This window comes from Ursus americanus, chromosome 26 (genome assembly GCF_024610735.1).
Source record: "Ursus americanus isolate L20-20 chromosome 26, mUrsAme1.1.p, whole genome shotgun sequence".
Lineage (NCBI taxonomy): Eukaryota > Metazoa > Chordata > Mammalia > Carnivora > Ursidae > Ursus > Ursus americanus.
In genome coordinates this window covers 826,362-851,471 of record NC_142152.1, presented here as the reverse complement: position 1 = coordinate 851,471, position 25,110 = coordinate 826,362, and the positions used below count along the sequence as shown (strand labels likewise).

The following is a 25,110-nucleotide window of genomic DNA, read 5'->3' as shown; positions in this document are numbered from 1 at the left end:
AGACTGAGTTTGAATTCCTGCTCTGCCACTTGCCGGCTGAGAGCCCTTTGGCACATTATTTAACCTCTCTTGTCCTTGGTATCCTCGTTTGTAAAATGAAGATAATAATACTTAACACATAAAGTTACTGTGAGGGCAAAGAGCTCGCAAACAGAACTCAACAAACATGAGTCTAACTGTATGTATGGGAGTGGAAGAGATTGTCAAAGGAAAGGGTATATGGTAAGAAGAGGTGTAAGGGCAGAACCACGGAGAACACCAACATTTAGCTGGTGTGCTGGGCTGAATGGTATCCCCCCAAAAATCTTGTCAACTGGAAACCTTATTTGGAATTCAGGTCTTTTCAGATATAACCAAATTAAATTGGGCTAGGGTTAAGGCTCTAATCCAATGACTGGTATTCCTATAAGAGGGAAATTTGGACACAGAGAAGGAAAATGATATGAAAACACAGGGAAGAGACCATTACATGAAGACACAGAAATGCAGGGAAGGAGGCCAGATGGCCACAAAGACGGAGATTGCTGTGATATATCTATGAACCAAGAAACACCAAGGCTGTAAGCAACCACCAGAAGCTAATAAGAGCCAAGGAAGGATCCTCTCCAAGAGCTTTCAGAGAGAGCATGACCTGCCAACACCTTAATCCAGGACTTCCAGCTCTCAGAATTGTGAGAAAAAATGTCTCCTGTTTTAAGTCACCCAGTTTATAGTACTCTATTATGGCATCCCTAGGAAACTAAGACAGTGAGCAGTCATGGAAAACACAGGATGGGTGATAATGCTTCCTATTTCAAAATTGTTTCATAATCTCAACTGATCCTTACAAATACCTTGTGAAGTAGCAGTGACGTTTACGGAAAAGAAAATGGATAAGCAGAAGTATTAGAAACTTCACAGAAGGTGGCAGAAGAAACAGAATTGGAACTCGAGTGAAGGGTCCTATTCACTCTAACCCTGTTAAGCAAAAATGCTTCATCCTTTTTCCACTCTTTTTGAAGCTTCATTCCTTATCACAATTCTAACTTCATCCTCTTCTGGCGATTTGCTTTCAGGAAGATCACTGATCAGTAAATTCTACAGTGAATTACATTGTCTAACCTCTTGCATTGTACAGCCTTAACTCTTATTGTGGAAAGACTTTATCCACGCAAGTAAGGAAGACATACTGGGGATAAACAGGTCATTCCTCTTCCTATAGTTTTAGAGACAAGGCAGCAACCTAGCCCATTAACTCCCGTTTCCATGGGCAACTTCAGCAGAAGAAAAGTAGAGCAGTGAAATAATAAACTTGTAAACAGTCCATGTTATATAATTCCCATTGTGTGCCCACACTGGCACAAAAAGATTTACTAACTTTTCTCGGATTACACAGGTCCTAAGTTTTACAGTAAACAGAAACCCCTAGTTCAATGTTCCTTCCTTAAAACACCCTGTCTGTTCCTCCATAGATAGAAAGATTCATAGATACCACTTTCACTGCTTTGTTTTGGATTAAAATTAAAATTTTCAGCGGAATGAAACAAAAAAAAAGTTACTTAAATTCTCCGAGATTCAGTTCGCACAGGTAAGAAAATAACACTTATTATCAGTATTTCCTGTGAAGCATTAACGACAAGCAAAACACCTGGCACAACAAATTTCGCCCCAAAACTACACATACCAGTTTTGAGGCTTTTTTCTGTGCTCACTGGCCTCCGCCTGAAGACCAGAGACTAATCAGTAGACGCGCAGTGAAAGTCTCCGCCCCCGGCGCTACATAAGGGCATGGCCAGTGGGAAGGACCCGGTTGGCTCCGCCCCACTCGGGGCGCCCGGAGTGCCTGATCGCTTCTGCCCTTTATTCCCCGCACCCCGATCCGCGGCCGCCTGTGTCTCTTCTTCCTTCGTACCGGAGACTGGGACGCCTGCAAGGATTTGGATCCGACGTGGAGTGAGGCACAGCCAGGGACAGCCCGGGCCCGGCGCGCCGCAGCCACTCGAGGCCCCCGCCGTCGCCACGCCCGCGCGCCGTCGCCCCGGCCCCGCCCCTCCGAGAGCAGAAACTTGTGGGCCTGCGTCCGAGGTCTCCTTACGGTGGTCTTTACTACCATGCCGCTGTATGAAGGCCTAGGGAGCGGCGGGGAGAAAACGGCAGTTGTGATAGACCTGGGAGAGGCTTTTACCAAGTGAGTGGCGACGGCGCTGAGTGCGGTCGTTTTGAGGGGAGGGCGGGTGGTCGAGGCCCGGCCGGGCTCCTCTTCCCAGGCTCGCGGGGCAGGTTGCCACATCTCCACTTTTTCCTCCAGCACCTCCGCAAATTATGGCCCTTGTTATTTCTTTTCAACGTGAGCGATACGAATCCCGAGGATCCGATTCTGACTCCTGGAGAGCCGCCGCCCCGGGTTGTCACCCCAGATCGAACGGACCTTTTGGTTTGATCCATGCAGGGGATGACAGCGGTGGCTTAGACCTTTATCCTGGATTTGTTTGTTTAGGAAGGTAGCAACCGAACTGTAACGTAAACATTTATTGAGTGGAGGTCTGTTGGTACTGGAAATTAAAATGTAAGACAGGGCTATTGCTCCCCAAGAGTAGGAAGCCCAATTAGACGGAACACATAAAACAAAGAGGTGAAGCCCTGTAGGTAAGACTCGAGATCCTTTGTTGCCCCCAGCCCCAAACTCTTAGCTTAGGAAATTTGACATGGTTTAAAAGGCAATTTGTAAACACCAGACTAGAGGTTTTCAATCTTTTGGATGGCATAGATCCCTCTGACGACCGGAAGAAAGCCGCAGATACACAAACCTTAAAATATTTGCACACGGTTTCAGAGGTTGGTGGACGATCACAGTGGTCCTTGGACGTAGGTCTTGCGAGCCCTTGTACTGGGCTCAAGAGGAAAGTAACAGCCAGAATTGCCTCTCATATAGATATTTGAAATAGAAACATCTGAAAATCTTTATATATCTGAACATTGCCTAGTAAATAGTAGGTATTTAATACTTATTTATTGAAAAAGTTGTGAAAACCGCCTATGTAAGTATTGGACCTCAGGTGCTCCAGAATTGGATTATACGTAGTTCTTGGTTCATGACATTCTCTTACTGTTTTATGCAAGATCCTCCTTTATTTATGTTTTCTTATTTTAAATGTTTATTTTATTATTTTTTTAAAGATTTTATTTATTTATTTGACAGAGATAGAGACAGCCAGCGAGAGAGGGAACACAAGCAGGGGGAGTGGGAGAGGAAGAAGCAGGCTCATAGCGGAGGAGCCTGATGTGGGGCTTGATCCCAGAACGCCGGGACCACGCCCTGAGCCGAAGGCAGATGCTTAACCGCTGTGCCACCCAGGCGCCCCTAAATGTTTATTTTAATAGCATAATAAATACCTTGATGCTGACACCCAAGATAATTACTCTAGCTATGAGGAAATTAGAAGCAGAAAGTTACTATACAGGAAGATGATTATTGACAAATGAAGAAGAGGGTGATAAGATGAATTTATGAAGTAAAAGAAAGGAATTGAAGTCAACCAGTGGGTTGCATCCTGGGGAATCTGAGGAGCATTGGTGCAGGTAAACATGGAGATGTGACTAGTAGAAGATGGAAAGCTATTTGGGAAAAGGAGAGCAGTACTGGAAACTAAGCAGGACAAGAAGAGATCATGTTAAGGCTAAACTTAACATGGTGATCATTTTTAGCAGCATTTTTAGAAAAGTTTTGTTTTACTAATATGAAACATACATGCAAATACCTAAATACTCAGGAGAATCATTTTTTTAAAGGATGAAATATTATGTAGTTTTTAAAATAACTATGAAGACTGTAATAATATGGACAGAAGCTTATTGTATGAAGTTCATGACATATGAACGGTGTGATTACGTCAGATATGCGTAGTGTAAAAAAAAACAGACCGAAAGGAAGCACATAAATACGGAAATTGATATTTCATGGAATTATGAGTAACTCATGAATTACATATATGAAGTCGTATAACGTAGTCAGATAATCCAGGGTTATAGAGATGTGTTGCTTAAAATTCAGGTATAATTTAAAACTGAGGAATGCCTGGGTGGCTCAGTCAGGTAAGCGTCTGCCTCCGATTTAGGTGCTGATTCCATGGTGTTGGGATCGAGTCCCACATTGGGCTCCTTGCTCAACAGGGAGCCTGCTTCTCCCTCTGCCTGCCACTCCTCTTGTGCGCACTCTGTTTCTCTCTCTGATGACTAAATAAAATCTTTTTTAAAAAACTGAAAAAAGTACATGCTGAGCTGAAATAATATACTGGTTTATTTTGATATCACTGATTGAAACAATTTTTTTGCCTGTAATACACAATTATGAATATAAATGGCATTAATTTTTTCTTAGTTTCTTTGTCCCTTTGAATACATCAGAGATGTTTCCATGTGTTTTTGTGACCACTGCTTTGAAACAAATGCAGAAAAACTTGTTTCTGTGACAAATAAATAGAAAGAATGTTATAATAAGTTGAATGTTTCAATTTTCTATTTATTTGCAGGTGTGGATTTGCTGGAGAAACTGGTCCAAGATGCATAATTCCTAGTGTGATTAAAAAAGCTGGTCTGCCTAAGGTATTTACTTTTTTAACAATTTAGCACTAGTGCTGTACTATAAAATATTTTTTAATGTGACTTCAAGTAAGATTGATTAGAACAGTGCTAAATATGTAACTTATGACTGTATACCAAGAGAAATTTTTAAATCTTTATTTCATTTTAAGTTTCCTGCCAAAGCTAATGTGACAGATCGGGAATTATAGAACAATAGGAAGAATAATTTTGCATTCCATAGAATTCACATGTTAAAATCAAATACAGATGCTTCTGTAGTGTTTGCATATACTGTTTAGTGCTGATTTTTACCACACGTTTATGAGCATGTGCTTTGTGCCTGGTACTGTGTCAGTTGAAGGTGGATATGTCATAAGCAAACTGGAAACAGTTCTTGCACCTTAGAGTATGTAGTCTAATGGGAAGGTAGACATTTTACAGGTAATTAAGTGGAGCGATCTTATAAAAGGGAAGTGTCATTGCTTTGGGAGTGACTTATGGGGACAGGACCCAGTCTGAAGGGTTTGAGGAAGGATTTAATACTTTTTAATCAGTGATTTTGATCAGTCCTGCCAAAATGGTAAGTCCAGATGGAAGAAAAATGCAAATGAGCATAGCTCTCTACTGGTGGACACATACTTTTATCCCCACAAACCAAAAGGTTCTGTCATCTTAGGCCAGTTCTTAAAGATTCCTAATTGAAGTGATTAATTTATATTTAATGTTTGCATTTATTCTCAATAAAAATTACTTTTGGTTTATTACCAGAAAATGCATTAGTACAGTAAATAAGCATATTTTAATTTGAGATTATTTCGTTATATATTAATAAATAATTTTAATTTTTTGTAGCCTATCAAAGTTGTTCAATATAATATCAATACAGAGGAATTGTATTCCTACCTAAAGGAATTCATCCACATACTGTATTTCAGGTAAGATGCAGTTGTGTTTGTTCTTTTCCCCCAGCTTTTGTAATTAGATTTTCCTAATGCCAGTCATAGTAATGTTTGGTTGTGTTACATCTGATGCAAAAAAAGTTGCCTTCCACCGCATTTTCACTTGCTTATTTTCAGCCTTTTCCAAAATGTATTTGAAGAGTAAATAACTGGCAAGCATAAGGAAGTGCTGAACAAATTAAATGTTCATTAATAAAGGGTGTTGGGTAATTAAATTATTATATATCCATATAGTAGAACACTTTACGGCCATTAAAAAAGAGTTCTGTATCATGTAGTAATACAAAAGGTGTCTTAGATATATTGATAATTGAAAAAAGCAAGTTGCAGAGCATCAAATACTTCTGTTAAAATACATTCATACACACGGACAATAATGACAATATACAAACTGCTATAAGTGGTAGTTTCTGGGTAGTAGAAGTGCAAGGTGTTTTTGTGCTTTCCAAGTTATACACTTCTGTTATATTTGGAGTTTAATGAGCATATATTACTTTTATAACTTAAAGAAAAACTCTTTTTAATGGCTCGAGTGTGTATGCATACTAGGGTGTAGCTTTTGCTTCTTGAGGTAAATGAATTAATAGATATAAAGATCCTGACACAGTACATGGCACATAATAGGAGTTCAGGAATGGTACTTTTCCTGGGTAATTAAATGAAAATGTCTTTTTGTCATAAAACATCTTGAGCTAATGTAGTATAATTTCTCTCTTCTTAACAAAATTGTATTATGTGCCAAAATAAATACCAACTTTTATTTACTTTCATAAATAAAAACTATCACTTTCCAGGCATCTGTTGGTGAATCCTAGAGACCGCCGAGTTGTGGTTATCGAGTCGGTGCTATGTCCTTCCCACTTCAGAGAGACACTCACTCGGGTTCTTTTCAAATATTTTGAGGTACCTGTTTTTTATGTTGTTGTTTTTTATAGGTACTGAAACTTAAACTAGAAAGTCCTCATTTGGGCGCCTGGGTGGCTCAGTTGGTTAAGTGTCTGCCTTTGGCTCAGGTCATGATCCCCAGGGTCCTGGGATCGAGTCCTGAGTCGGACTCCCCACTCAGTGGAGGGTCTGCTTCTCCCTCTGCCTCTGCCCCTCTCCCCTGCTTGTTCTCTCTTGCTCTCGCTCTCCATCTGTCGACTAAATAAATAAAATATTTTTTAAAAATAAAAGGTCCTCATTTAATTTCCTTCATTATGTATATTACACAGTGCATTTGAGAAACCAGATGAGAGTAAACTCAAGACATTTTAAATTAACCATTCATTTTCTTTTTTTTGTCTGATTATTTCATGTATAATCAGCATTTCATCCAATACTTAGATAACTGGAGATTTCTTATTAATATTTCTGTTATTTATTTATTTTTAACATAGGTTTTTATGTTTGAGGACTTTTTTAGAATTACAATGTATATTCTTTGCTATGGAGTATGATGTGTTTTTTTCCCAGGTCTTTCTAGTTTCCATTGTTTAGTTATACTTACTGTTCTAAATTCTTTAGTTCCTTCATTTTAGGCTTTATTTTTTTTTATTTTCTTTTATTTTTTTTAAGATTTTATTTATTTATTTGAAAGAGAGAGTGTGAGCGAGCATGAGCAGGGGGAGGGGCAGAGGGACAAAGAGACTGCCCACAGAGCTGGGAGCCCAGTGCAGGGCTTGATCCCGGGACCCTGAGATCATAACCTGAGCCGAAGTCAGACATTTAACCGACTGAACCACCCAGGTGCCCCCTTCATGCCTTTTACAATGTCTTTACTTAGAACTATCCCCTTCCCTGCCCTCTGACACAACCTTTAGGTAAGGGAAATATGGCCATTATATTTTGGCATTTGATTATGAGGACTTTCATATTTTGATTGAATATTTATCTGATATTTGAGCTATCAACAGGTCTGGCAAATTCTTGCTAGAAAATGTCACACAGAGGTTAGGATTTTTATAGCTCTTCAATTTAATTTTAACTACATTATGTTTTAAAAATAGAGTTCATATTACAAACTTTGCAAATTAAGACAATTAAGAATCTCTTTCTTAATTTTCATTTTGATGGCAAAGACATCTCTTTATTTTTTTTTAATTTAGCATCTTCCTTTGAATTTATGTTTCTGTACCTCTTTTTTCATCCCTTTCATTTTTCCCTCCAAAAGAGAGAACAGGGGCGCCTGGGTGGCTCAGGTTAAAATATCTCCAGCTCAGGTCATGATCCTAGGGTCCTGGGATCGAGCCCAGCATCAGGCTCTCTGCTTGGCAAGGAGTCTGCTTCTCTGTCTCCCTCTGCCTGCCGCTCTGCCTGTTTGTGCATTCTCTCTCTCTCTCTCTCTCTCTTTCAAATAAATAAATAAAATATTTTTAAAAAAGAGAACAAAATTAATAAAAATGTTTCATAATTGTCGTTTTGGAATAAAACAACTTTGAGATTTTAAAGAGTGTTTTTATTTATTATGGTATATTTCCATGATAGTATAAATTCAGATAAATCAACAAACTAGTTCTTAGCACCATAAAATGGTTGAAAAGATATCATAAATATTACTGTGAATTTTTTCGAGTATATTTGAAATATAAGGGAAACACCTTCAACTACTAATACTCCTGGTTTTGTTGTTGTTATTGTTATTTTGGCTTTGTTGTTTTCTAGGTTCCATCTGTCCTGCTTGCTCCAAGTCATTTAATGGCTCTTCTGACGCTTGGGATAAACTCTGCCATGGTCCTGGATTGCGGATATAGGGAGAGCCTGGCGTTACCTGTATCTTTTTTTTGTCAAGCAGCTAATTTTTCAGTTTTTACTCTACTTTAACATAATTAAGCTTATTATAAGTGGTTTTCATGGAATGAAACTATTTGTATAGATAGTTATAGTGTATAAATATGAATACCCATGTGGAAAAAATTCACAGAATTATGAGACTTAAATTTTGTAGAATTACCATTATGACTTGATCCCAGTACATACTCCAGGGGTCAGACCTCATGAATATTATGTCCAGCTTTTAAGAGGAACATTAGCTAATTAGGATCTGTCATAGTAGTTGACTAGTCAAGTTCTAAGAAAAGATCATACAAAGAGTAATTGGCGAAACTGAAATGAGAAAGTTAAATCAAGAAAAATTAAAACATGAAATCTGCCTTCAAATAGCTGAAGGGCTTCCTGTGGAAAAGTGAGTATATTTTTTTCTTTTTGTCTCTTTTCCAGAGGCTGTCGTGGAGGCAGTAAGGCATAGGGTTTATGATTTTTGTTTTGGAATCAAATACACACCTAAGTGGTAAATCTTGGCTATGCTTCTTACTAGTTGTGTGATGTTAGTCAAGTACTCTTTTGGGCCTCAGTTCTCTCATCTGTGAAATGGGAATTGCAGTAATTCCACCTCATGGAGGGGGTATTGTGTGACTTGAGTGAGACAATGTATGTAAAGTATTTGGCATATGACCTGGCATGTAATAACTTCCTCAACAGTGCTCTAGTTTTTGTATCATTCACCACTGGGAAGAACTTCCTAGTAATTCAAGCTGTCCCAAAATGGAATTAGTGACTATACACTGGTGCGTTCCTTGTCATTAGAAGCATGTAAGAATTTAGTTAAAGGCTCTTAGAAATGTTAACAGTGGACATTGCTCCATTGAAAAGGACATTGAAGTACATAAATGCATGACTCTTGGGCAGTTTTGAGATCTTCATATGTATTTATTAGAAGAAATACTTGGGGGAGTGAAGAATCGTTAGCTCCTAAAGAACTAAATTAGGTAATAGTTTTTTAAATATAAAGTATTTTGTGTTTAAATCTCCTAACAGCCAGGGCGCCTCGGTGGTGCAGTCAGCTGAGCATCCAGCTCTTGGTTTCAGCTCAGGTTGTGATCTCAGCGTTGTGAGATTGAGCCCCACCTTGAGCTCTCTGCTCAGAGTCCACTTAAGACTCTCTCTCCCTCTGCCCCTCCCCACTTCAAATAAATAAATAAATCTTAAAAAAAAAAAAATCTCCTAACAATCCTGCAACATAAGTATTATTTTCCTTGTTATATAAATGAGAAGATTGAAAGTTGAGATAGATGGTGACCCAAGGTCACATAAGCATATAGCCAAGATGTATAACCCATGTTTATTTTCAAAGCCAATGTTCTTGCCAATATATTCTTTTCTTTTTTTATAAATTTTGTACTTACAGACATCAGCAAGAACAATATGGAAAGTAAGGTAGTAAATCCACAGTATAATATATATATATATATATATAATATATCTCACCTCTGTCTAATAGGAATACAACATGAGACATATATGTAATTTAAAATTTTTCTAAGAGCTACATTTTTAAAAGTGCAAGTGAAAGATGAAGTTACTATATTTTATTTAACCCAATATATCCAAAATATTTTTATCTCAACATAGAAACGCTATAAAAATTACAATAAGATATTTTATAGGGTTTTTTGTATGTGTGTATTAAGTCTTCTAAATTTGGTATCAAATTTGTTCTTATAGCACATCTCAAATTCAGACTGGCCACGTTTTAAGTGCTCAGTAGCCACATGTAGCCAGTAGCTACTTTATTAGACACCCTAGTTCTAACGAATTCTGTGTGCGTTTTTTTTGTGTGTGTTTAACCTTTTTCTTTAAAGAAGAATATGAAAAAAGATTCTGATTTTTCTGTAACTCTTTTAAAAATATGAAGAATTTGTTATCAAAGCTGACTTAATACTGCAGAAGGTGAGGAAAGTATGAAGGAAGCCACAGTTTATCTCCTAAAATAGTTACATCCTTGACTACCCTATAGATATATGAAGGAATCCCAGTACTAAACTGTTGGGGAGCACTCCCCCTAGGAGGAAAAGCTCTTCACAAGTAAGTGTCTTGGGATGTAGCACATTTACTCCACCTGTGCCATAAAACATGTTAATTTTTTGACAGCGATCAATAGAGGGTAATATGGACATTTAATGTATTCAGTCCATTCTCTATTAGCCTTGAATGTATTAGTCTTTTAAGGATAAAACCACTTTTGTTTAAAGCATTTTAACCTCTTATGTAGTAAAAGTATTAAATCAGTAAAGGATATCAAGTGCAATATTTTAACGCCAGTAACTTGTTTTTTTTCCTTTTTTTTTTTTTTTTTTTAAATTTCAGGGAGTTGGAAACTCAACTACTAGAGCAATGTACTGTTGACACAGGTGCTGCTAAAGAACAGAGCCTTCCCTCTGTGATGGGTAAAACTATTTTATACTATTTAAGAGTGGTTTATATTCCCTTGTCATTCTTCAACGCATTTGTTTTTTACTCCATTGTATAGTTACTCTCTTTTCCCTCACATCACTGATGTCATTGCTCCAATTATAAGGTCATTATTGACCTCTTAACTACCAAATCCAGTAACTTAATTTTGGCCATCCTTTCTAGAACATTTGGCATTGCAGATTATCATATACTTTTGATATTATCTCTTCCCTTGGCTTTCAGGACTCTCTTCCTTTTATGATGTTCTATTATATGATGTTCCTTGGTTTCCTCTGCTCTTATTTTTTCTACTGCATCTGTTTTTAATTTTTTCTTCCCACTGGCTTTTTAAAAGTGATCTCGTTTATTTTTATAACTTCAGCTACGTCAACATGCAGTTGATTCTCAAATGTATCATTGGGCCTGACCCTTCTAATCTTAATATTCATATTTCCACCTGATTATTAAGTGTAAACTAGGCATGTTTAGGTACCTCACACTTAAGACCTTCAAAAAGTGAATACATAATCTCTTCCTCCAAATTCATTTCAACAAACCATTCTCAGATAATGATGATAACTTCCTTATCTCCCATTTTAGAAAACTGGAGTTAAAAATCCTTTCAGCTCTCCCCCAGAATTCCCTTTTAAATTTCATCTCTTTTTCTCTATCATCTATACTACTGAACATCTGAAAACAAAGACATTGTGAAGTAGACCTTCATTATTTCTTGCTTGGATTATTATAGGAGACTCTGGACCAATTCAGTCTATTTCATACTGTTGCCAGAAATAACTTAAACAATACAAGTCTGATTACACCACTATTTGGCTTAAGGAATTTTGCTGGCTCCACAGCTTAAAATCCAAATTATTTGTTTGATATACATGTTTCTTCCCAGTCTGACTTTTTTTCTCCCCTCTCTGTTAAGTCCTAGGGAGTATTTATTATAGCACATATGACACATCCTCATTTACCTGTTCACTCACCTGTTTCCCTTCCTAGACTTTTGAGGATCCCAGTCTTGATTTTCAGTCAGTAGCAATTGGTTTACTACCTGGGCACTGAATAAATGTTGGAAAGAGAAAGGCAGGTTTTTAGGACATTTATCCTTGTATATATTGTTTTCCTATTTTTCTTTTGGTAGTTAAGATAGTAGCATTCTCTAGTCTATAGATTAGATTATAATTTCTCTTTTCCAGATAAACTTTGTTACTCTTCTAGTATGTCATGAAGACAGTTAATTTATAGAAAGTATCCAATTAATGGGTTTGCATAGCATCCAAAGATATTTTTAATAAAGGTTTTCTTTAAAACTGATTATAACATTTCCTTAAAATTCTGAACTATACATTCTTGGACACCCTTTTTTCAGTCAACCAGCGTGGACTCTGATTGCATCTTTCCCTCACATAATCCCCCAAATCTGAGTCTGTGATAGCATTGTAGTCCTACTAATTAAGGAGTTAAGCCATATCATCGTTTGCTGAACGCCATGCTTAGGAGCATCAGAAATGCAAATACATTTAAAGTATCTCTTGTCAAGGTCTTTAGCAAGGATTACATGCATATTTTATGTCTACTTGGGAATCCTTAAATAAACTTTGAATTAACTTTTTTCATTTAGTATTTGGAACCTAGTTCAAAAAGAATAAATATACTAAAGTAACTTATAAAAGTTAACCTAAGTACATTGAATTGAAAAGTGTACAGTTTTAAAATAAATTATATATAAAAATATTATGCTCCTTATTCTCCTAAATTAACTGAAATTTAGATACGATTTTTCAGAGCCAGAGACTATCCTCATTTCTGTCCCTTATTTGAGAAGTTTAAATAGTTGTTATTATTCAGTAAGATTAAGGAACCACTTCCCAAAGCAGCATCTACCCCCAGCTAAAATAAACCCTTTATTTTCAAGCCTGCTTTACATGTTTCCTGAAGAAAACTGTTTTTCATATTACCAAATTTCTTCGTTACGTGTTGGAATTCGTCTGAATATTCCTAAAGAGTATATAGCAGTTGCAAAATGCTATAGTCTTTAGCCCTTATTCTTAAATTATAGGTTTCTGTAATCTAGTTACATTTCTCTCATCCCTTTATAGCCGAAATAAAAATTTTTTGGAAACCTCTATCCTTTTGTGAGGCGAATTTCAACACATAAGGATAGAAGTCTTCGAACTTTTTGATCGCACACTAGCCATATCAGTAAAAAACCTTGGAGCATATACCTTCAATACGTATGTATGTTTATTTATAAATTATATGTGTACTATTATTACTATATTTTGAAGCAGGAATTTGGAAAGGATGAGATAATGATAATGATAAAAAATAATTCTAAAGTTATACTTACAAATGCTGAAAGTTTTTTGCTCCTCAAAAAAGTGATGTGATTAAGTATTATTTATTATTTTTTTAAAGGTTATGGCTTAACATTTTGAAGGTGTGACTTTTATATTAGTGGCTGTCATAGCTTAAAGATACAGTTAACAAGATATGTAAATTGAGATGGAAGAAGGACATGAGTACCCTTATGAAATCATGATTCCATTTTCAGCTATAAAGTTCTGTCTTCCTTGATGTAAATAACTTATGCTTATAAATCAGAATATTTTTATGTATTTAATAATGAGTTAAAAAGAGTTCAGAAGGTTTTAAAATTAGGTTAGAAAATGTTCCTTAGTCTGACTTGGATAAGTAGATTTTTAGCAACAGAATCACATAGAAATGGTAATATATCCAAATATCCACCTTCTAAAGGCTCCCTATATTGTATAGATTTCTTTGAATAGATACATTCTCCTTTTTTTTTTCTCCAAATTTTTATTTAAATTCTAGTTAATTAACATGTAGTATAATACTGGTTTCAGGAGTAGAATTTACTGATTCATCAGTAGGATTTAGTCATTCATCACTTATATACAACACCCAGGGCTCATCACAAGTGCCATTCTTAATACCCATCATCCATTTAACCCATCCCCCCTGCCCTGCTTCCCTCCATCAACCCTCAGTTGTTCTCTATCTTTAAGCATCTCTTATGGTTTGCTTCCTCTTTCTTTTTTTCTTTTTTTTTCCTTCCCATATGTTCATCTATTTTGTTTCCTTAACTTCACATATGAGTGAAATCATATGGTTTTTGTCTTTCTCTGACTTATTTCACTTCACAAAATAACACTCTAGCTCCATCCACATCATTGCAAATGGCAAGATTTCATTCGTTTTAATGGCTGAGTAAGATTCCACTGTGTGCGTATGTGTATGGAGTGACTTTGATGAAGTTTCTTCCCTAGAAAGAAAGTTAATTTTTCTGTTTGGCTTTTAAAAAGTTATAGTACTTACATTTTTAAAAGTTTGCTGAAATGGAAAGTGGTAATGTGAGTGCAATTTAACAGCCTGTTTCTGCTTATTATTAAACTTCTGTAGTTCCAAATAAAATTTCTGTTTCAGGTTCAATTCCAGAAGGTGTCTTAGAGGACATTAAAGGTAAACTAAATTCCCTTTTTTGTCCCTTTTACTGTAACTATTAGTTTAGAGGGCATGTGTTTCTAAATGCTTACAGAGGTACAAAATTCGTTAAATACATAATATAATATCCTAAAAATATTTAATATACAGGATAGGCTGTGGAATAATGTAAATAAAATTTTGATTTTTCTCTAGATTTATGGAAGCTTTTGGCATTATTTATGATGTCTTACTGAAGAAGATTCTCAATTGTAGAGTATACAGGATTACTAGGGAATTAACAGTTTGCACAGTATGAATTAACAGATAAATTGCTTAAGAAAAACACTGGTTTTATGTTGTATAGAGGTTTGTTTGTTTTTTTACTCTAGTTTCTAAATACATACTTGTAAGGTCATTTTACTAACTTTGGAAGTTCTAATTTGGGGCCAAAGTATATTGGATTCACTTTAATAAAATACATTATCTCTTCTCTATTAGAGTGTATTTTTATGATAAGTTTTAAATTGAGTTTTCTGGGATTTTTTTGTTGTTAAGATTTATTTATTTATTTGAGAGAGAGCATGCATGAGCACAAGCAGGGGGAGGGGCAGAGGGAGAGGGAGAAGCAGACTCCCTGCTGACTAGGGAGCCTGAGGCAGGGCTCAATCCCAAGACCTGAGCTAAAGGCAGACACTTAACTGACTGAGCCACCCAGGCGCCCCAGTTTTCTGGCATTTTGATTCACTGAAAGGAAAAACCTTAAAATCTAATTTAATATTTTTCAGTACTGAGAATGTCGATGTAAAATTAATAAAAGACAATCAAATAATAATGGATTTTAGAATTAAATGAGACCTGGAGATAATCTGGTACAATTGGAGCCCTGAAATAGTGATTTGTTCCGAGTCTCACTTTAGATAGGGTTGGAGCTAGGGCTGAAAAATGAATCTTGTTCTTCATTTTATTGTTTACTTATGTGGTATAATTACCTAAAATTTCTTCAGTTACTGTAAAACCTGAGTCATTTGTACATGCTTATTGCAGTAGCTTTTTCTGCCAAGTATATAAGATCTTAAGGGCTAGGTATTTGTCTTAAATAACAAAGATAGCTATGAGAACTTGAATAAAATAAAAAATATGTAAGTAGCTTGAGCACCTGGCTTACTATCTAGCATGTTAGCATATGGGAGATTTTTAATATATTTTGAATCAGTAAATGAGAAGAATTTTATATAAAATGTTAACTAACATGTTTTACAAGTAATTGAGTCATTAGATTTCTTGCATTCAACATCAGTTTTGTTTCTACTTAAAAATGTTTTATTCCTGGGATGGTGGCTCAGTCGTTAAGTGTCTGCCTTTGGCTCAGGTCATGATCCCAGGGGATGGAGTCCCACATTGGGAGCCTGCTTCTCCTCCCCGCAGCTCATGCTCTCTCACGTGCTCTTTCTCTTTCTGTCAAATAAATAAAATCTTAAAAAAAAAAAAGAAAAGAACCTTTGAAAGAATAAATGTTCGAAGTACAAAAAAAAAACCCAAAAAAGGTGATCTAGTAGAAGGAAAATGGTAGTGTTTGGCTATGCCAAGAGGGAGAAAATAGTCATGTCGAAAAACACTAAACTAAGGAGTATTACTGCAGCTAAGAGCCAAATTGAGCTTTGTGTTCTGACCAAGATTTTTAAAAAGAATCAGATAGATACATAAGATTAGATACAAAGACAGAAATCAATCTGGTTCAAAGAATCATGCTACAATTTCATGATGCAAAAATTTACTTTTATTATGGTATTCTTTATACAGGGAATATAAAAAAATATAATCGTTTCCTCAAAGGTGTTTTTTTTATGTGATCTTGTGAAAGATGAACACCTAATATGTCTTATGATTCCTCAGTGAATGAAAAGGTTTTTTTATTTGTGAATAAATTGTCATAACCAAAGTAAAGGCAGGGATAGTTTATAAAATCCGAAAGAATGGATAACTAGCATGTACACTTGAATAGAATTGCTTTAACTGGACATAGATTGATTCAATCACAAACCATAACAAAGTCTCCTTTTCTTTTTCCTAAGTGCGCACTTGCTTTGTAAGTGATCTGAAACGTGGATTAAAAATCCAAGCAGCAAAATTTAATATTGATGGGAATACCGAGGTAGGTTAAAAATAAATATATATTCTTTTTCCAGAGGTTATAAGCTATATATTTATGCTTATGATATTTATATTTCAGCGTCCCTCACCACCCCCAAATGTTGACTACCCATTAGATGGAGAGAAGATTTTACATGTTCTTGGATCAATCAGGTAGACCTTAATTGTTATGAGCAAAATAGTGCACTAAAATGAATTTGTGGCCTTTAAAAATATATAAGCCTTTAACATTGCTATTTAACAATTACGTGTTTTTCAGTAGGCCTCCTCATTCGTGATTAATTATATTATTCAACTTTTTAATTTAAAAAAATTTAAGTAATTCAGAACCATGGGAGAGAATAAAATACAATGCTTTATTATTTTTTTTAAGATTTTATTTATTTAGAGAGCGTACATGCATGTGCTGGGAGGAGGGAAGGAGGGAAAGAGAAAGAATCTCAGGCAGACTCCATGCTGAGTGCAGAGCCTGATGCAGGGCTGATCTCAGGAAAGTCATGACCTGAGCCAAAATCTAAGAGTTAGATGCTCAACTGACTGAGCCACCCAGGTGCCCCTAACTTTAAAACAGGGTTCAGCAAACCTTTTTTGTAAAGAGCCAAGTGGTAAATAGCTTAGGCTTTGTGAGCCATGTGATCTGTGTTTCAGCTACTTACCTCTACAGTTGGAGTGCAAAATCAGCCATAGACAGTATGTAAATGAATGAGCATGGCTATGTTCCAATAAAACTTTATTTATAAAAATAGATGGGTTGGATTTGGCTTGCAGGCCACAGTTTGCTGGCTCCTGCTTTAAAATGTTTTCATATTAGAAAGAATGCATTCTTCCAAATATGCTAAATCTTTTTTTTTTTTTAAGATTTTATTTATTTGAGAGAGAGAGTGAGCAAGAGAGACAGAAGGTGCAGGGGGAAGGGCAGAAGCAGACTCCCTGCTGAGCAGGGAGCCACAGTGGGTCTTGATCCCAGGACCCTGAGATCATAACCTGAGCCAAAGGCAGACACTTAACAGACTGAGCCACCCAAGTGCCCCCAATATGCTAAATCTTAAGGACCAGTTAGTAATTCACTTTTTCATTATTCATTATATTATTCTATCCAATGATGCAGTATAAGTTGTTAGGACTTACATAATTATATTGGTAACAATAGCATTTATGTTTACACAAGCTTTATAGTATTTGTATTTATGAAAGTTTCATTTGTAAAATGATCAGAAGATGCACAGAAAAGAGTATATAAACATTGAATAGCCTTTTGGACTCTGAGATTACAAACATAGGGATGAACATAAATACGCAGATGTTAAAGATGGTAGGGTAGGAGAACCAAAAAAAAGTGAGAATACTTTTTCACAGTAACTTTAATCATTTTACCTCTTTTTTAAGTTGTATTCATTAAATTACTATTTTAAATTTTCTCCACGTTGTTGAGTGGAGCCCAAAATAAGAGGAGAAAATAGATGTTGAAGGAAATTAGTATGGAGCCTTTTGGTTACATGATAGTAGGAAAATAGATTGGGAATAAAAAAGACACCATGTCTCACATTTCAAACCCAATTAATTTATGATTGCTTGCTAACATGTTTTTCCTAGTGAAAATCTAGTTGCATTGAGACCTAATAGACATAGTTCAGACCAGTAGTTTGTTGGTAAATCAGAAGGGTCATTTAAAGTAAAAGATCATTTTAAAAAGCCATATACTAAACATTTCATATTAAAAGATATGAATATGTAGTTATTTGCCAAACTTTTTTCTAGGACCTTTTTTTTTGAGGGTAAGTCTGCTTCTAGAGTTTGGAGTTAAGTGGAATTAAGTGTAAACTGGTAAATTCATGGTTTATTATTTCCAAGTGTGGCTTTTTTTTTTCCTAAGTGCAGTGAGAACGTAACATTTGTGAATCAGTCTTGACACAGAATTCTTATTGACACTCTCTTCTAGACTTTCACAGTTGTACGACCCATATTAGAAGGATTTTAGGGGCACTGGGTGGCTCAGTTGGTTGAGCATCTAACTCTTGATTTTGGCTCAGGTCATGATCTCGGGGTCCTGGGATCAAGCCCTCCATTGGGCTCCGTGCTCACTGTGGCATCTGCTTGAAATTCTGTCTCCCTGTCCCTCTACCCCTCCCTGCATGCTCTCTCTCTCTCTAATGAATAAATAAAATCCTTTAAAAAAAGATTTTAAAGATTACTGTCTTTTCAAAGCATTAAGCATAGTTCACATAGAAAAACAACTTATTTTCTACCCCAGTATCTTTTGGTTAGGTAATAATTGTAAAATTATGTAATTTCAATATCAAATCTATTGACAAAAGATTTGGAAAAAGAAAACTGATGCTCTGTAAGCATTCCTCTCAACTGGTAGAAGTGGAAGTATGCAGGCATAGCAGCAAGTGGCCGACTGAGTGTTGAGCATACTGCAGGCCTCAGTGTACTTTACTGATGAAATGGAGAGTTAGCAAGTAGGTTAAGTCTCATAAAGAGAATTGTATGTTTTGAAAAAGATTCAAGAAAGCTTCAAAATTCTATGTATAGTATGATCTAAATTTTATTTGTAAGAAATAGTGTTTATATATGCACATAGTTTTGTATTGCATCACTTAGGATTCAGTTTGGTCACCAGTTACACAAACCTGACAGTAGTGGCTTCACCAAGATAGAAGTTTGTCTCTCTTGGGGCATCTGGGTGGCTCAGTCAGTTTAGTATCTGCCTTCGGCTCAGGTCATGATCCCTCAGGTCAAGCCCCGCATCGGGCTCCCCACTCAGCAGGGTGTCCGCTTACCCCTCTCCCTCTTCCCCTCCCCCTGTTCGTGCTCTCTCTCTCTCAAATAAATTAATAAATAATCTTTAAACAAAGAAGTTTGTCTCTCATTTAAAAAAAAGTTCACAGGTAGATAGGGATGGTATGACAACTCCCATTGGGATGTAAACATCCTTCCATCTCTCATCCTTTGGGGGGTAGCCCTGTCCTTAGGGACCAGGTGGTTGCTGGAGTTACAAGTACTATATCTGTGTTTAAGCGAGGAGCCCTAGGAAGGGAAAGAAAAAAGTGCTTCCTTTCCTTTTCTTAAAATTAATTAATTAATTTTGAGAGAGAGAGAGAGATTGAGTTCATGTAGTGGGGAGGGGCAGAAGGAGAGGGAGAGAGAGTCTCGAGCAGGCTCTGTGCTGAGTGCAGAGCCCCACTTGGGCCTTGATCCCAGGACCCTGAGGTCACAACCTGAGCTGAAACCAAGATTTGGCCACTTAACCAGCTGTGCTACCCAGGTGCCCCTGCCTCCTCTCCTTTTTAAGGAGACATTCTAGAGGTCCCACATACCACTTCTGCCTCCATCTCGTTGTCTCTTACTTAGCTACACATCTAGGTACAAGGGAGGCAGGTAAATACAGTGTTTCAACTGGGAAGGGGCATTGTATCCAGTTTAAAAATGGAGTTCTATCTTTTGGTTTTTTTCCGAATAATTACAGATTCACAGGAAATTGCAAACATAGGGAGGCTCCGTGTACTCTTCACCCAGTTTCTTCCAGTGGTTGCATCTTACTTAACTGTAGTACAATAGTAAAACCAGTAAATTGGCATCAGTGTAATGTGTATGTATAGTTCCGTGTAATTTTATCACACATAGATTTTTGTAATCACCACCACAATCAAGATATAGAACTATTCCATCACCACAAAGATCCTCCTGTGCTATCCCAAAATAGGGTTCTTTTAGTTTGAAAATGAACAGGAAAATGGAAAAGGGATATTTTATTAGGCAACTAACCATCTTTGCCATATGTTATTTTTAAAAACAAAGAAATGCTTTGGGAGAGGATTGTTTTTTAAATCTTTAGTATCACTATGGATCTGCTTCTTGAATCTTTTATAAAACTTCACTGCTTTTCTGTTATTAGGCTTAAGGAAGCATAACTGGACAAAATGTTAATCTACATAATAATAGTTGTAGCTGATACTTAGGGAGTGCCTCCTTTGTACCAGGCAGTGTTCTGTTGACTCATCGAATCCTCACCTTCAACACCTGTGAGGCAGGTGCTATTATTCTCCTCGTTCACAAATGCAGACACCTTGTGTTGTAATAATTATTCTGTGTTAACATAGTACTGTTACTTAAAAAAATAGAACTAATGGTGTATTTTGTATCATACTATATGATGCCAACAAAGCACTCTCTGTTTTTAATCTCATTAGAGATTCAGTTGTGGAGATTCTTTTTGAACAAGATAATGAAGAGAAATCAGTTGCCACTTTAATACTGGATTCCCTTATACAGGTATTTTGATTTCATAAAAAGTTTCAATTTATGACTACAGCCCTTTAGAGAAAAAAAAATCTTTAAGGATTTATTTATTTATTTAAGAGAGAGCGCGCGCGCGCATGGGGAAGGGCAGAAGGAAAGGGAGAGAGTCTTAAGCAGCCTCCACTCTGACTGGGGAGCCTGACGCCAGGCCCAGTCTCACAACTCTGATATCACAACCTGAGTTAAAACCAAGAGTTGGATGCTTAACTGATGTGCCATCTAGGTGCCCTGAGAAAAAAAATTTTTTCAGTAATTTCCACACCCTACGTGGGGCAAAGTCACAACCCCATAATCAAGAGTCGCATGCTCTACTGATTGAGCCAGTCAGGCAACCTGAGAAAATTTTTAAATGTTATTTTCTGTATTTATATTTTATTTTTTTAAAAGATTTTATTTATTTGGCACAGAGAGAAAGAGAGAAAGAAAGCGCAAGCACGGGGAGCGGCAGGCAGAGGGAGAGGGAGAAGCAGGCTCCCTGCTGAATAGGGAGCCCAATATGGGGCTCGAACCCAGGACCCTGGGGTCATGACTTGAGCCAAAGGCAGACACTTAACCAGCGGAGCCACCCAGGTGCCCCTGTATTTGTATTTTAGCCACTGGTCACAATTTTTAGCTTTTATGTTAATTTTACAATAATTGAGTTTTACTTTGGCACTAAGATAGGGTACCTACAACATTTTAGATTCAGGGATAATAAGTGCTATCATGTATTATTTCTGTAGCAACAATATCTGATTTTTATTTTGTACCTAGTACAGCTTGTAGTTTCTTTAAATGCAGGTTTGTGTAGTATTGAAAATTCCGCAGGGTATATGATAGTATATCTCTTTTGTTTAATGACTGTGGAATCACAGAACTCCATGTGAAATGCCATCGCTTTGGAAGATATTGTCTACCTCTGGCAGCTCTACTCAGACTTTTATGAAAAACATAGCATCAATGAAAGACTTTAACATTCTAATGTTTAGAACTGATGTAGAAGCATAACTTTTCTAAGAATGTTACCTTCCCACTTGACAACCTGCTCTGGACATAATAATGTGAGGTTATCACCTTAGAGAAATTAAGTTGCTACATTCTTTCCTTACTAAAAAAGAAATAAAGTTATTTTATTTCTTCTCGGTTTCTTTGCTCAACTGAGTCATTCTACCCTGAAAATGAGAATACTCACATATAACTACCATACACCCTGTGGAATTTTGAATTCTATACTGTTAGATTTTAAAATCTTTAGAGTTCTATATGAAGTATATGGCAGTATTATCATGATTATATTTGCCACATGAAAAACTCCCTTGTTTAAAGAAACCTTGCTGTACCTTTTTTTTTGTAATAGTAATGATCACCTATTTAATTTGTAATACATAATCTGTATATTTTCTTGAGTCCAATCAAGCGTTATTTATACAGTTAAGAATAAATTCTTTTTTTTCTTTCTCTTTAATAACAGTGCCCAATAGACACCAGAAAGCAGCTGGCAGAGAATTTGGTAGTCATAGGTGGCACATGTATGTTGCCAGGATTTCCGCACAGACTGCTTGCAGAAATAAGGTGTTTGGTAGAAAGACCAAAATATAAAAAGACACTTGGCACCAAGACATTCCGAATTCATACTCCACCTGCAAAGGCTAATTGTGTGGCCTGGTTGGGAGGTAAGAATTTAGTTTTTAAAATATAATGATTATATAGTAATTAGTTCCTGAATGGTATTATTGGTGGATATATTAGAATAGATGATTCACAGTCTTAAAAATTGCTCATTTAACAAACTAATAGAACTATTAAATAATTTTCTTTGAACACTGACTTTTCCTTAAACTATTGTCAGAATTATGTCCCTATTTATCTTGGCATTTGCTCTTTAATTTTTTAAGTAAAATTCATCCAATTAAAGTCATTTCTCATAATAGTGATTGGTAGCTGTGCATTTATTCCATTGATACTACCGTTGCTCATAACATTTGTTTTAATTCCTTCTAAAGCGAATTTGTGAGCCGTATGTGAGAATTGATCTCTTTATTTTATAATTATACTTTACTTTGTGACTGAGTTCATTGCATGATAGTTCATAGGAAATGATAGTTTCATTGAAATAAGGAAATAGCCTATATACATAAAGAGACTTACATATATAGAGAGAGACTATATATATATAGAGAGAGAAACTACTTTGAAGGGAAAAACAGTCATGGATGTGTATATTTATATATGTTCTGATACATGTTTTATAATGCATTTGCAGCTAATAGGTACTTTGATCATTAGAAAAAGTATTGAGATTTTAAGTGAATATTATATTTCTTGTAGAATTTGGTCAAAATGTAATTTTGATCTAGGACAAATGGATTTAGTTACCAAATTATTTTTTAAAGACTTGCCTTGTGAGTCTTTATAAAGTCTTCAGCATAGACTTGGGTGGCATTATAATGATGCTTATTGGGTTTTACAGTGCTGTTTTATTTATTGACATACAATCTTAGAGTTGTGGCAAAGAAAACTGAAGATACTATTTACTGTATTTACACAGAATTGAAAATAGTTTCCACCCCTCTCTACCTCACCTGTTTTTAGACACAGTAATGCTTGTTAGCATTTTCACTATAATCTGCTATCGGCCATTTAAGTTACTTTCAACGTAGGAGTTGTGGTTTACCCTGTTATTCAAAATATAGGATATAAAAGAACTGCAGTTACTTTGAAGAATGTGAATATGCATTGCTGAATTTCATGTGTTCTCTTGTCATACAATGAAGTGGTTGCATATGTACAGAAAATTTTCTGGTAAAAGTTTTCATCTTAACTATAAAAATATTTTTTACCACACAGGAGCTATTTTTGGGGCACTGCAGGACATACTTGGGAGCCGTTCAGTCTCAAAGGAGTATTATAATCAGACTGGCCGTATACCCGATTGGTGTTCTCTTAATAACCCACCTTTGGAAATGATGTTTGATGTCGGCAAAGCTCAGCCACCGCTGATGAAGAGAGCATTTTCCACTGAGAAATAAAAATTTGATTGAAATTCAACTTTGCTTTGTATCAAGTATCTAGTCAATTACAAGCAAATTGTACAAAGTATATAGGATGCTCTTAGAGATGACTTTATGGAAGTGAAAGCATTTCTGTAGTTACTCTTTGCATTAATATTTAATTCTTTTGACTGTTGTTTCTCTTGTGTAATAGTAAAATAGTAGCTGATGCTTATGGAATTTGTTGTATTTATATCAATAAAATATAGTAAAGAAGTTTAATTTTGGAAGTTTGTTACATAGTTTAGTTTCCAAAAAGAATAATAACATTGTCCCTCCACGATTCACATAATCTGCCCTGAGCATTGGAAAATCCATCAGTTTCATTATTTTCAGCAGTTATTTCATTTAAAGAATAAATAATGTTACCATTAACCAGGTATTTCAAATATTAACATGGGTCTCTTTCTTCAAATCCTTTTGTTCTGCTATTTATGTGTCCATGTGAGAATGCTACTTTTCCGGGAATATATTTGACTCTTTGAATTGAGAATGTTTAGTAGCATAGTTAAACATCTGTTAAGCAAAGTATGGAAATGTTCACTTTTTAACTCTACAGTTTCTTTATGAACAATTCTACATTTCTAAGAAGAAATATTTCATTTTTATGTGAAGAAATTCCATTTTATGTATTTTTATGAAACTGCTTTATAAACATGTATTCATAATGTTTTTAATCTCTTTTGTGCTTTTTATCTTCTCAGGATAGGGGTTCTTGGAAATACGTATGCAGTCACTGTTTTATTTTTGTTTGTTCTTCATTTGTTTTTAACAAACTACCTCTTACTGAAATTTTGCTGGTTTTATTCTTTCCAGGTGCCTGTGAAAATATGTACACCTATTCCTGAAGAATGTACTCATACTCGTGAAGACAGAGCAGGAATTGATGCATTTTTTGGACTGTGTAATCCATGTCCATTCTTACTCATAGTTTAAGCATTTTGGTTGTCCTTTTCTGGGTCCTTCCTAGTTTTGCCATATACTTTATGTGTGAAGATACTAGCACCAATTAACACTTGAAAGACCTGGTTCCTGGCATTAAGAATAGGAAAGAATTTAAGAAAAAAAAAAAGGAAAGAGCTTGTGTGTGTGTGTGTGTGTGTGTGTGTGTGTGTGTGTGTGTGTGTGTAAAAATACTTCTAGCTGTACTTTGTCACCATGTACTACGACTTCATTAGCACAAGACTAAGATTCACTCAGTATTTACTGTCTGCTGTGTCTATAGTGTAGTTTCAGACACTGTAAATGCTACAACAGTTAAGACATGGACATTTACCCTTAGGAGGTTTTCGGATTAATAGAAGTGGCTAGTACACAGCTGATGATACAGACAGAATGTGGTAGCAGCCATAAGGATATCAATTGCTTGTTATTGATGTAGTTCTTTTTTTTTTTCATGTAAATAATGTTTTTTATTTAAATTCAATTAGCCAACATACAGTACC

The 25,110-nt window shown here is 35.8% G+C and overlaps 2 protein-coding genes across 2 annotated transcripts in view; one reads left to right on the top strand and one right to left on the bottom strand.

Annotated features, from left to right (window-relative positions):
• Nucleotides 1–1,753, bottom strand: part of ARMH4 (armadillo like helical domain containing 4) — a 157,578-nt gene extending 155,825 nt beyond the window's left edge. The window contains exon 1 of the mRNA XM_045810473.2: nucleotides 1,664–1,753. The gene's annotated coding sequence lies outside the window, so the exon portion shown is untranslated. The remainder of the gene's footprint in view (nucleotides 1–1,663) is intronic.
• A 244-nt stretch (nucleotides 1,754–1,997) lies between these two features.
• ACTR10 (actin related protein 10) lies at nucleotides 1,998–24,060 on the top strand. The gene is made up of 13 exons (XM_045810458.2): nucleotides 1,998–2,167; nucleotides 4,509–4,581; nucleotides 5,413–5,495; nucleotides 6,314–6,422; nucleotides 8,163–8,270; nucleotides 10,294–10,361; nucleotides 10,644–10,723; nucleotides 14,184–14,219; nucleotides 16,256–16,335; nucleotides 16,414–16,487; nucleotides 20,528–20,609; nucleotides 22,087–22,288; nucleotides 23,463–24,060. The coding sequence occupies exons 1-13, from the start codon at nucleotides 2,091–2,093 to the stop codon at nucleotides 23,642–23,644; spliced, it is 1,254 nt and encodes a 417-aa protein (XP_045666414.1). The 5' UTR covers nucleotides 1,998–2,090; the 3' UTR covers nucleotides 23,645–24,060.
• The last annotated feature ends 1,050 nt before the right edge of the window (nucleotides 24,061–25,110 follow it).